The 12239-nt window shown below is 37.9% G+C and overlaps 1 protein-coding gene across 5 annotated transcripts in view; it reads left to right on the top strand.

The window, feature by feature from the left end:
- The window catches only part of SOX6 (SRY (sex determining region Y)-box 6), a 691777-nt gene that overhangs the window by 185683 nt on the left and 493855 nt on the right, over nucleotides 1-12239 (top strand). For 3 of the 5 annotated variants that reach the window (XM_006865785.1, XM_006865784.1, XM_006865786.1), the window contains exon 2: nucleotides 1280-1520. In XM_006865785.1, the coding sequence (XP_006865847.1) occupies nucleotides 1284-1520 (237 nt within the window). In that variant the 5' untranslated portion in view covers nucleotides 1280-1283. Of the gene's footprint in view, nucleotides 1-1279; nucleotides 1521-12239 lie in introns of those variants that run through there. The other 2 variants (XM_006865787.1, XM_006865788.1) reach the window with 1 other exon arrangement.

The following is a 12239-nucleotide window of genomic DNA, read 5'->3' as shown; positions in this document are numbered from 1 at the left end:
CTTTTATAGGGAAATAGACATGATTTTATGCTTTTATAGGGAAATAGAGAATGAAGACCTTGTTAGATTGAGTGTAGTCAATTTTATATGTCAATACATACATGAATGTTCACCAGTTGGTTTTAGAACATTACACATAATATATATTTTACTACTTTCATATCATTTTTAATATAAAAAGTATAGTTATTTCAGATATTCAATCTAATTGGCACAGAATTGCTGTAAGACTAATCTAACATTATCATCCACTCAATCAATAGTTCATTTAAACATTTTCAACAATGGACAGATCTCAAGAGTCTTTCAAAAACAATCTGATTGGCTCTAAGGGGCCCTGGTAGTATAGTGGATTATGAGCTGGGCTGCTAACTCCAAGTGCAGCAGTTCAAATCTACCAGTCATTTCACAGGAGAAAGATAAGACTTTCTGTGCCTGTAAAGATTTCTAACCTTGGGAATCCAGTACAGGATTGCTATGAGTCAGAACCAACTTGGTGGCACACAACCACTGCCACCCCCATCAAGCAGCATTAGGCAGGCCTAACTCTCAGAATACAAGGTGTAAATGAAGAAATCAGGACAAGATTTACTTAGGACTTCATTATAAACTATTTGCTCTCTTGATTATATTTTCCTTCATAGCCACTTCATGAATGTTCCTACATAAAGTATAAGAAAATTTTGAGTATTTTTATTTCCAAATTATCTTCCAAACTGACTCATTTACCAGTTTATTCATTGTTTTATTGCCAACTATCTTTCTAATTACTCACAAGAAGCTAATAATCTAGTGGGGAGAACTGAGAGAAAAAATGCACACACACACACACACACAATTACAAACGCATTATACATTATGAAAACTTATTCTATAATGATTTCATTTGTGGATTGGCAAGAGAAGAAACCATGCATCAATTACTGCGAAGACGTTTGCTGAGTTAAGAAAGAATGGCATATAGCTGTTCTTTTTCGGTGGTTTAGAATAGATCATGTACTGGGCTGAGAACCACAAGATCTGTAGTTTGAGCCCACCAGCTGCTGTTGCTGTCTGCTCCCACAAAGATTTAAAGCCTTGGAAACTCTATACAGAGTTGCTACAAGTCGGAGTCAGAACGGATGCGATGTCACTCAACAACAACCAAAAATAGATCATAAACATCTCTAAAGTTGGGAAATTTTTCTTCTTTTTCCTGAATTAGTCAAATGCAAGGGACAGTTTACTCTTTTGTTGTTGACAGCCCATTTTAGTCCTTGCTGTTTTTCTTCTTCTGCAGAAGAATGTCTTCTAAGCAAGCCACCTCTCCATTTGCCTGTGCAACTGATGGAGAGGAAGCCATGACCCAGGATTTGACCTCAAGGGAAAAGGAAGAGGGCAGTGATCAACATGTGGCCTCCCATCTGCCTCTGCACCCCATAATGCACAACAAACCTCACTCTGAGGAGCTCCCAACACTTGTCACAACCATTCAACAAGATGCTGACTGGGACAGCGTTCTGTCGTCTCAGCAAAGAATGGTGAGCTTTAAAAATCGGGCCACTGTTAATAAGTTGTGTCAGTTAGCCTGGGCACATTCCCTAAACACAGATGGTGTTTTAGGGGAAAGCTCAAAATACATAGCATTAGGATTATTGTTAGGTCACATGAAAAACACCGTGTACATATGATTAACATATTGGCACCTGGGAAAAGTGGAGAACTATTCGTGATTTAAGTCACATTATTAGGTTGACTTACCAAAACTCTGAATTCAAGGTAGTAGACTTGGATAGATCACAAAATAAATTATAATCAAATAAAGTATGACTCTGTATTAATACAGAAAAATCATCTTGAGCAAATATGTATGTGAATGAGGTCATATGGTGACTACATCTTCAATGAAGACATGTAGGTATTTATCATTTTTAATGGATAAACTTGATTTATAATAAAGCTTTTCTCACTTATATGCTTATATATCAATTTCAAAAAGGCATGCAAAGCTCAGATGTTTCATTAAATCATGCCGTAGAAGTAGGCCCTAAAGGTAGAAATACCATGCTATACATTCAATGTATTAGCTTGCTTTCCCATTGTAAATTCTGTCACTAACCATTAAAACAGAAATCATAAGTGACATTAGTTATCTAGTTTAAAGATATATATATATATATAATCTATAACTGTCCAAAAGCTTAATATGTTTTTATTAGATTAGAAGTTTTAAACCCTATTTTACCTTTCTTGGCTTGTGGGCAATCAGGAAAATAAATTAAAAAACAAGATAATATTTTAAATGCCTTTCCTATTAATAACATATATTTAAATTCTTATTCTATACTTAAGGTCTCGGAGCCCATTCCAAGACTTGATTCAATAATTTATGTGTGTATATATATATTCAGTTGATTTTGAAGACACAGCCAGTGCTCTGGAGAAGTAACTGAGAAGTAGTAAATTGGAAGATAAATAAGACTTTTCTAGAACTAATTTGGAGTCCCAGTATGGCGCTATGGGTTAATGTGCCAGACTGCAAAGCTGTTTGAACTGCAAGGTTGGTGGTTCAAGCTCACCTCGGAAACCCTTATACAAGGTCGCTTTGTGTCAGAGTCGACTCGACAGCATTTAACAACAACAACAACAAAACTAATTTGAGGTCAGAATAGGATCAACATTGTACCATTAGATTCCCTGGAAGATTTTTTTCCTTGCATGAGGGCAGGCAGAAGGTATAATAAAGCCCAGACCACTGTTTTTATGATTGAACTTAAGTTGTTCATTTAATACCTCCATGACAGCATGGTTAAAATAGGTGTCCTCACTGCCATTTATTTAGGCAAGGTAATGGGACTATGTTTCTTTTTTTTTGTAATTTATTTTATTATTGTTGTTGATAACTATGTTTCATTTTGATTCTAACAAGTATTATGGAATGCCTTTTAGTTGCCAAGCATCTGCTAGGCACTAGAAGTGTTTTGTTGTTAGTAAGTGCTGTTGAGTCAGTTCTGACTCATAGCGAGCCTGTATGGGGCTTTCTAGGAGAGGCTAGTGAGTTTGGCCCACTGACTTTGAAGCTCAAATTGACCTTGCAGTCCAGAGCTTATCCTATGGCGCCACACCCGCTGTTGCTGATGTTGCGTGTCATCAAGTTGGTTCCAACTCATAGTGACTCTGTATAGGGGGATTCCAAGGAACAGATGGTGGATTTGAACTGCTGGCTTTTTGGTTAGCAGTTCAGTGTATGATAATAGTGCCACACCAGGACTCCACAAAACAACCCTGAGCACAGACAATTATAGAATTCAAATTGTGGTGAGTGCTATGAAGAAAAAGTACCGAGTGCTATCTGAGGACATGGTGGTGGTGATAGTGTGCCATGGAGTCATTCTGACTCACAGTGACCCTGTCTAAGGTTTCCAAGGCTGTAAATCTTTACAGGAGCAGAAAGCCTCATCTCTCTTCCACAGGACAGCTGGTAGTTTTGAACTGTTAATCTTGAGATTAGCAGTCTGATTCGTAACTACTATGCTACCAGAGCTGCTGAGGTAATTTAGAATGGAGAGTTAGGGAATGGCCCTTGCTGATTACGAATGGGAAGAAAATAAAGTGGCAGAAGGAACAGCATGTGTGATATCTTTGAGTTTAGAAAAAGATGACTGTGTTTATGGAACTGAAAGATGATATTTGTCTATGGAGTGTAATAAGTGAGGGAAGAATGCAGTATCCGATATAGTTGGAGAGACTGATAGGAGCCATATCAAACAGTAAGGAGCGCTGGCCCCTCCGTGATTAAGCGCTACACTGCTTTCCCCATAGGAGGAAAGACTGGGTGATCTGATCCAGTAAAGATTGTTGTTGTTGTTAAGTATCATTGAGTCGGTTCCGATCTATAGCAAGCCTGTATAGGGTTTCCGAGGAGCGGCTCGTGAACTTGAACCCCTGATCTTGTGGTTCAAACCGACTTTTCAGTCTAATGCATTAGCCCACAGCACCACACCAGTAAAGATTACAGCCTTGGAAACCCTAGGGAGCAGTTCTGTGTTCTGTTCTGTAGGCCCACTTTATCCAACAATTTTTGGTAGATAATGTTATGGGCTTTTGATTTTATTCTAAGTGCAATGGAGAACCTTAGACAGTTTTAACAATATTTCAAACAGACGATTCTGGCTGTGATGTAGTGATGATGTAGGTAGGAGACAAGAGTGAAAACAGGTAGGCTTGTTGGGAGACAATTTCAGAAGTCCAGGTGAGAGGCAATAGTGGCTTGGATGATTGTGGAGGCAGAGAGTATAGAGAAAAGGGATGGATGCAAGATATAATTTGGCTTTGATGCTAAATAAAATAATGGACAAATAAAAATAACCAGACTGGAAAATATGGGAAAACAACAATAAGACACTTCAGATTCTACTTTTTTAGAGAACACTTTACTTGCTTTTCTTGTCAAATTTTGTTTGTATCTTGGCAAGTGCCAAGTTGCTTTGATGTTATTCTCAAACTTACACGGTCTATACTTTTTTCATAAATAGATATTTAATAATTTTCTTACCAAATTTATATTAAATGGAGTTTGTTATAGTATTAAATGGTGAAAGTAACATATTATTATAAAAGAAATCACATTTGCTAGACATAGTTTAGAAAGCTCAGGTAGTGTAGTGGTTACGAATCGGGCTACAAACCGCAAGGTCAGCAGTTCAAAACTACCAGCTGTTCCGCAGGAGAAAGATGAGGCTTTCTGCTCCCGTAAAGATTTACAGCCTCAGAAACCCCGTACAGGGTCGCTATGAGTCAGTCGTTACTGACTCCACGGCACATAACAACAACAACAACAAGACATAGTTTAAAAATTTCATTCACTCTTTATTTCAAGCATTGCTTTCCACTGTTGTTTTTGTGCATTCAGAATGTCTATAAGCCAAAATACTTTGTTTCAATTCCTACTTTAGACTATTTCCCAGCTGTGTATTTATATGGTGTGAGAAAAAGGTTTTAACCAATGGGAAATAGCAGTTGCATTTGGAAATGCCCTTTGTGTTCCTTTTTATTGGATCAATTTAGTAATATCTGACAACTGTACTATCAAACCTGTAATGATTTATTTTGTAAATATCCTGCCACCAACCAATTTAACTTTATAGGAATAATAAACAATAGAAGAATTTTAGGAATCTGGGCAGTTCTGCAAACCTATATATAATTTTTTTGTGTGTGTATGTGTGTGTTGGGGTAAAGGTTTATGACAAGTGTACAATTTAAGATAAAAATTTTACCTCATTAAAAGAAATAATCCAAAAGGATTATTATGAATGGAAATGAAACTTGAAGTGCTTTTCAGTAGATCATATCCTTTTCTCACTGGAATTTGAGTCCCGTAAAATAATGGAGAGAATTAAAAATATTTTTTAAAATCAAAATAACAACAACAAACCTCTATAAGCACCTATTCAGTTTCTATTATTAGTCACTTTTTTGTAATGGCCCTTCCTCATAGACAGTTAGAAACAGACAGCAAAAGTTGCTTATCTCCTGCAGTCAGGAAGGGTTTTACTTTGAAATATCAAGACCACAGAGGAATTTTTCAGTAAGACATAGCAAAGAAGTTCTGCTAGTCCCAATTTACTGATTAGAAAAAAAAAAAAAAAATCAATGAATGTTAACATTTTGATTAATTATATTGAGGAGACTCTCCAACTAAAGATGAAACCACATAGTTCAAACAACAAAATAAATTCAGGATGACATAAACAAAGAGAATGGGACTTTCAGATATATGGGAGTCAAGAACAAGTTTGAGATCTAAATTTTAGACTGGTTTTAATTATGTATTAGGAACCCCAGATTGCTCAATTTAAAATTGAGTATCCTGTGGTAGTTAGTGAGAGATCTTTAGAGGTTGAAACGTAAGCAACTCATTGTCCCTGTTCTCTGTGCACAGCCAGGATTTTTCATCATGGCCTCAATTGTACCAGGACCTTTATGCAGAGAAACATTGATATTGTCCACTAAAATGTGTTTTTGTTTCTATAAGAACTGACTTGTTAGGCTGGTATAAGTTCATATAATTGTTCTCATGAAAAATATGTGGAGTATATCATTCTTTTTGAAGATATGATGTGGCACTTTAGGGTACGCGCTGGACCGAAAGGTCAGTTTGAACTGTAAGGCCGGTGGTTCAAACTCACCAACTGCTCCTCAGAAATCCTATGCAGGGTTACTATGAATCAGAACTGGTTCAACAGTACTTAACAATGACATCTCATTCTTTTTTAATGTTAATAAGCATGGAAGACCATTTTTATGGTAATGTTTAGTGACCTGCCTTTGATATTGTGTGTAGGATCATGTGTTCAGGATTGTTTGTTGTAGAAAAAGGTATATGAGCTTATGTGTTGTTAGTGAATCTCTCTGCAAATTATATACTATTTTATGATACAAATTTTAAATATTTGTTGCATCAAATGGCAGTTACGATGTGCATGTTATTTTTTGACATCCCTGCCCCCACTGTTTTGCTTTAGAGTATCATTTAGGGTGGGTGGTGTGACTATCAATAGTTATTTGAATATCCTAGTACTTACTGTGTTTCATGCACAGAGACTACGTATGTGAGTTAGACAGACAAGAGTCTTGCTATGATGAAATTTAGATTCTGCTAGTGTGGTAGATGAAGTTCTGGTGTGGCGCTTTGGGTTAATGCACCAGAATGCAAAGCCATTTGAACTGCAAGGTCAGCAGTTCAAGTTCACCAGCTGCTTCTCAGAAACACTATACAGGGTTGCTATGGGTCGGAATTGACTCAACAACAACTAGTGTGGTAGACAAGGAGCTCTTGTAGCATAGTGGTTACGAGTCGGACTGCTAACCTCATGGTCAGCTGTTCAAAACTACCAGCAGTTCCACAGGAGAAAAATGAGGCTTTCTGCTCCTGTAAACATTTACAGCCTTGGAAACCCTATGCAAGGTCGCTATGAGTTGGAATCGACTCCACCGCATACCACCACCACAGTGTGGTAGATAATAAAATCTCACATGAATGAGAAATGTTCAGACATTGATAAATGCTATGAAGAAAATTAAATAAGACAATATTATACAGATTAAGCTTTCCTGGTAGCCTAGTGGATTGCAAACTGGGCTGCTAACTGCAAGATCAGTAGTTTGAATCTACCAGTTGCTCCTCGGGAGAAAGATGAGGAGTTTTGCTCCCTAAAGATTTACAGTCTTGCAAACCCTATATGGGGTTAGAACCTCCTTGGTGGCGCACAACCACCAACTACCCCCACCACCACTATACAGATTATTGTTGTTATTGTTAAGTGCCTTGGAGTTGGTTCCAACCCATAGCGACCCTGTATGGGGTTCCTGAGGAGCAGCTGGTGAGTTTGAACCACCCACCTTGTGGTTCAAACTTACCTTTGGTCGAGCGCTTATCCTACAGTGCCATGCCAGGGCTACACATTACAGATTGGTGCAGACTAATTTAAACAGATCAGGAAAGGCATTTTCAAAGAGGTAATGTTTAAACTAAGATTTGAAAAACAAAATAGAGCCAACTATGCAGAGATTTTGGCAAAGATGCCCTAGCCAGTGTGTATCATGGTTAAGTGCCATTGAGTCAGTTCTGACGCATAGCAAGCCTGCATGGGTTTCTGAGAGCCACTGGTGGATTTGAACCACTGACCTTGTGGTTGGCAGTCCAGTGCTTATCCTACAGCACCACACCAGGAGTCTAGCCTACCTATATAGTTCAGTATAGAAGTACTCTGTTTGGTGTGTTTGAGGAATAGAAAGCAGACCAGATGGTTGGAGTGGAATGGGTAAGGGAGAGTGGTTTGGGGCAAAGTCAAGGAGGCAGGCAGATGATAAGCAGATACTATGGAGTTTTATACTCACAGTGGGGAGAATAGTTAAAGTGATGGGACATGTGGTCAAGGAATAGTCAAGAATGAATACGAAATAAAATTGCGAGACCAGAGGGAGGATGGGAGAAGGAGAAGGGAGAGACAAGCTCCTTCTTAGAGAATGACTTCAGGCAGAGAGATATTTTTGCCTTACAGTGAACTGTTTGCAGGTAACTTTTTAGGTAGACACTACAATATGGACAAAGCACCAATAGCATTTCTTAACAAGATCCAAAACATGGTATCAGTATTGTAAGTGGAGCTTTGTGTTCACTTATATACATGCTTATATTTATATATATATTTCAGGCAAAATGGGATTATATACATCTGGTTTTTAACAAGTCTAATTAAATAGAAATAACTATACTAAACTTTCAGCACAAGAATATCTAATCTTCATATTTTAGAGGCCTACTTAAATTTCCCAGGGTCAGTTTATCTTCTAGAAAAGTTTAAAAATAATTTTCCATTGTTAATAACAGTGTCAATAATGTCCTTTTGTAGTAACAGAGGAGTTCACTGGTGGTACTGTCAGATAAACACGGGACTGCTAACCTTCAGGGTCTGCAGTTCAAACCCCCCAGCCGGTCCTCGATATAAAAAATGAGACTTTCTACTCCCATAAAAATCTACAGCCTCAGAGACGATGACATGGAGAGATGGAGGGGCTGAGGACTCTAGACCCAGAGAGGGAGAGGGGCTGTGTGCTGACGACCGAGGGTGTGTGTGTGTGTGTGTGTGTCAATTTATACCCTGTGGTTGGTTGCCGATGCATGAAAGGGATTGTAATCATGGCAATGAAACGATATATGGTAAGATGAATGTAAAGCTAATGTTCTCCCTTGTAAAGTATCACATAATCCACAATAAAACATTAAAAAAAAAATAAAAACCTACAGCCTCAAAAACCCTATACAGGGTTGCTGTGAGTCAGTATTGATTCACTGACAGTGAGAGGGTCCTAACAGAAAAGAAATAATAATATATGTATTGAGATATTAATTAATAATACAGAACAATACTTGCTTGCAAACAACTTTTCCTCTCTGCCTCTTTTGCTTTCAGTCCAGTGAAGTTGTTAATCAACTTTGGAGTGTTTTATGCAGTTTCCTTGGAGTCATAAAATTTCTGGTGTGGACTTTGTATCATTTCTGAGAATGGAGCTGGTGTCATGATATGATAACATAGTCCAGGAATTTTGAGTGAGGATTTTTAATCCTCAACCATGTTTTGTGTTGTGGCAGACTTTCAGAAGATTCCTAATCTCATTACCTTTCAAAAGATTTTAAAAGCTTGAACCAATGCCAGCTTTTTTGTTAAGATTTAGTCATTTAAGATTGCTGGCAGCATACAAATGAAATTTATTCCTTCACTTTTACTGGGATTGTATTTTAGAAAATGCCATGAAACCTACTGGTTCACCTTGCCCTAACTAGTTTATAATCTCAACATGCAATGCAAGGTTTGTATACATCTATTGTAGTTTCTGGAGTCCTGGTGTAGCACTGTGGGATAAGGCACTGGACTGCAAGATCTGTTTGAACTACAAGTCGGTGGTTCAAACTCAGCAGCTACTCCTTGAAAACCCTATACAGGGTCTGTATGAGTTGAAACCAACTTGATGGCATTTAAAAACAACAAGTTTGTGGAAGTGTGAAGCACTAGAACAGAATCAATAAACTAGTAAGATTTGGATTTACTAAAAAATGTAGTTGCTACTCTTATTTTAGAATTTGGGACATTAATTCAGTGTGAATAAAACTCAAACCTTGTTGGTATTGCTGGCAGCTACTTGAGTCAGTTCCCACTCATGGCAACCCCCTGTGTGCAGAGCAGACCTGTCCCATAGGTTTTCAAAGCTTTGACCCTCACAACAAGTTCACCAGGCTGCTTTTTCTCAGTTGCTTCTGAGTGGGTGCCAACCTCCAGCCATTTGACTAGCAGTTGAGTGCTTAACCACTTATGCCACCACCCAGGGACGTCAGTTGGAACCTAGGCTTTTGGTAACCCAGTGACATTCTTCAGGAAGTACTGTAGAGACGCTCTCATTTCCTATGTTGGCCTATGGCACAGTCTCTTTAAAAATCGATCTTGGTGTGATGATTGAATCGTGTCCCCCATAATCATGTGCCTCTATGCCTGTGGTTATAATCTTATTTGGTAATGAGTTGTTTGAGTTATGTTAATAAGGCAAGATTAGTTTACAGGGTATTTTGAGTTAATCTTTTTTTTCCTTTTAAAGCTTTTGTTGTGAACTGAGTGATCGTTTACATGGGAGAACATCAGGTTTGCACGCAACAAATTGTATTTTGTTTCATTTCAATGATTACAATCCTCTCCGTGCACCATCAGTTAACAGTATTTGCCTCTATTGCCTCTTTTATTTGTTTAGTTTTTGATGTGCACAAAAACACGCAGGGATGTATAGTTGTTTAAACAACCAAAGGGCACATTTTGCAAGCCAGCCTCCTGCCCACCAGCACACAGCCTTGCTCTTTCCATGAGTCTAGAGTCCTCAACTGCTCTATCTCTCCATGCCATCACCTCTGCCTCTGGTGTCACTGTTTCTCTGGTTAGGATCCCACATTCCGCTCATGCTCTTCTCTCTTGATGGTCCTAGGGTCCTCTGTTCCTAGAATGTAAGATTAACCACTCCACTTTTCTGTTACAACTTCTACCTTTACAGCTGCGACAATTGAAATTGGTCATGCTAATAATTACTCACTATTGAATCAAAACAATAGTATCCCCATATCCTTTCACCAGATCCATCTAGACAAGAAGAAAACTATTCACTGGGGATTCTACCTTCCCAGGCACACTCTGAAACTAAGCTCCCTCTTGAAAACATGTAAGTCAGTCACTTTGTGCCTTTTTAGCCGCCCCCATTTTAGATAGCTAATTAGATAGCTAATGTCTAAGTTGTCCATCCTATCAACTCTAGGGTCTAGGCTTGATCCTTGATGAGAAGACTCTTTCCCTCTTGGTTGGTATTTTGAACTACTACATCCATAGGTATAGGTCAAGTTCGTCAGATTGTAGCAATTTGTACTTGCTTCCTGTGTAAACTTTGTCTTCCTCTAATCGAGTTCTAATCATCAAGCCATCCAAGCTAGGTCAGATGGGTACTATGTAAGTCTTGGCATTCTTGTGTGCTTCCCCCCACTTCATATCAGCTGGATGCTTCACTCTCAGCTCTAGCCCTCCTTCCGTGGTTAGCTTAGTGTCTGTGAAGTCATTATTTTTTGAGAAAAGAGATTAAACAAGTTAGCAAAGCAGAGTTGGGGGAAGAGAGAAGCCAAGTTACATGAAGATCCTCCAGAACCCACAGACTGAGAAAGCCTTCCCTTCAGTAACCTCCTAAACTGTGAGAAAATAAAGTGGTTAGTTCAAGCCATCCACTTGTAATATTTATGTTATAGCAACACTGGATAACTAAGACACTAAGAAAATTAATGAAAGGAATTAACTTACAATTTGAATAACAACAAAAAATATTTTGTTGTATGAAATCTGGCACACTTTTTCATGTGGGTAGTGAACTAGGCAATTAGTGTTTAATGTTAGCATTGATTATATTTTCACACACTGGTAATATATGTTGCTTCATTTCTGTTATTTAACTAAATGTGTATTTTTTTTTTCAAAAGTTCCCCAAGTCTGTAGTATTGAGATTAAGGAGGAAGATTACTGGCTATACTACTTGGAAATACCTTGATGTCTATGGAAATTCAAATGCTTTTATCTTTATTTTATTTTATTTTTGTGTGTGTCTGATAAAAGACACCTCTCTAAAGATACTCTTTGGGAAAGTTTTCTTTCTTATCTAGCATATCCTCAAAATCTTTATCAAAAGTAGAAGCAGTAACATGATCTGGAGTAGTTGACTTTATCCCCCCTTGGGCAATAAGGAATCAGGTACGCATGCTAATTAACACACTCCAGTCATCAACATGTGATTATGTGGGCTGCATATTGAGCACCTGCCAAAATATAAAAAAAAAAAAATCCAACACTTTGGTACATCTGTGCAAAGACTTTTTGCATTTCTTTTGTAGCGTGACAGTTCAAGGAAAATCAGACCCTACTGTCCTCCTTTAGTTTCCAATGTAATACAATTACATATACAGAATGCCTTCAAGGAAAAGGGATATGCCATGTTTATTTTAATCTCTCAGATTGTATACGATCCAGTGACTAGGGTTTGTAGATCCAGTAACTGTAACAGATCTCTTAAAGAACTCTATCATTCAGACGTTCACTTACAATTTACTACATTCCTCCATGCTCAGAAGAATGATCCTTCCTGGGATTCAGACAATGTTCCCTTTTATATGTAAAAAATAA

This window comes from Chrysochloris asiatica, unplaced genomic scaffold, assembly GCF_000296735.1.
Source record: "Chrysochloris asiatica unplaced genomic scaffold, ChrAsi1.0 scaffold00083, whole genome shotgun sequence".
Lineage (NCBI taxonomy): Eukaryota > Metazoa > Chordata > Mammalia > Afrosoricida > Chrysochloridae > Chrysochloris > Chrysochloris asiatica.
Note: the sequence above shows the minus strand (reverse complement) of the source record. Positions and strands in the feature narration are given on the sequence as shown.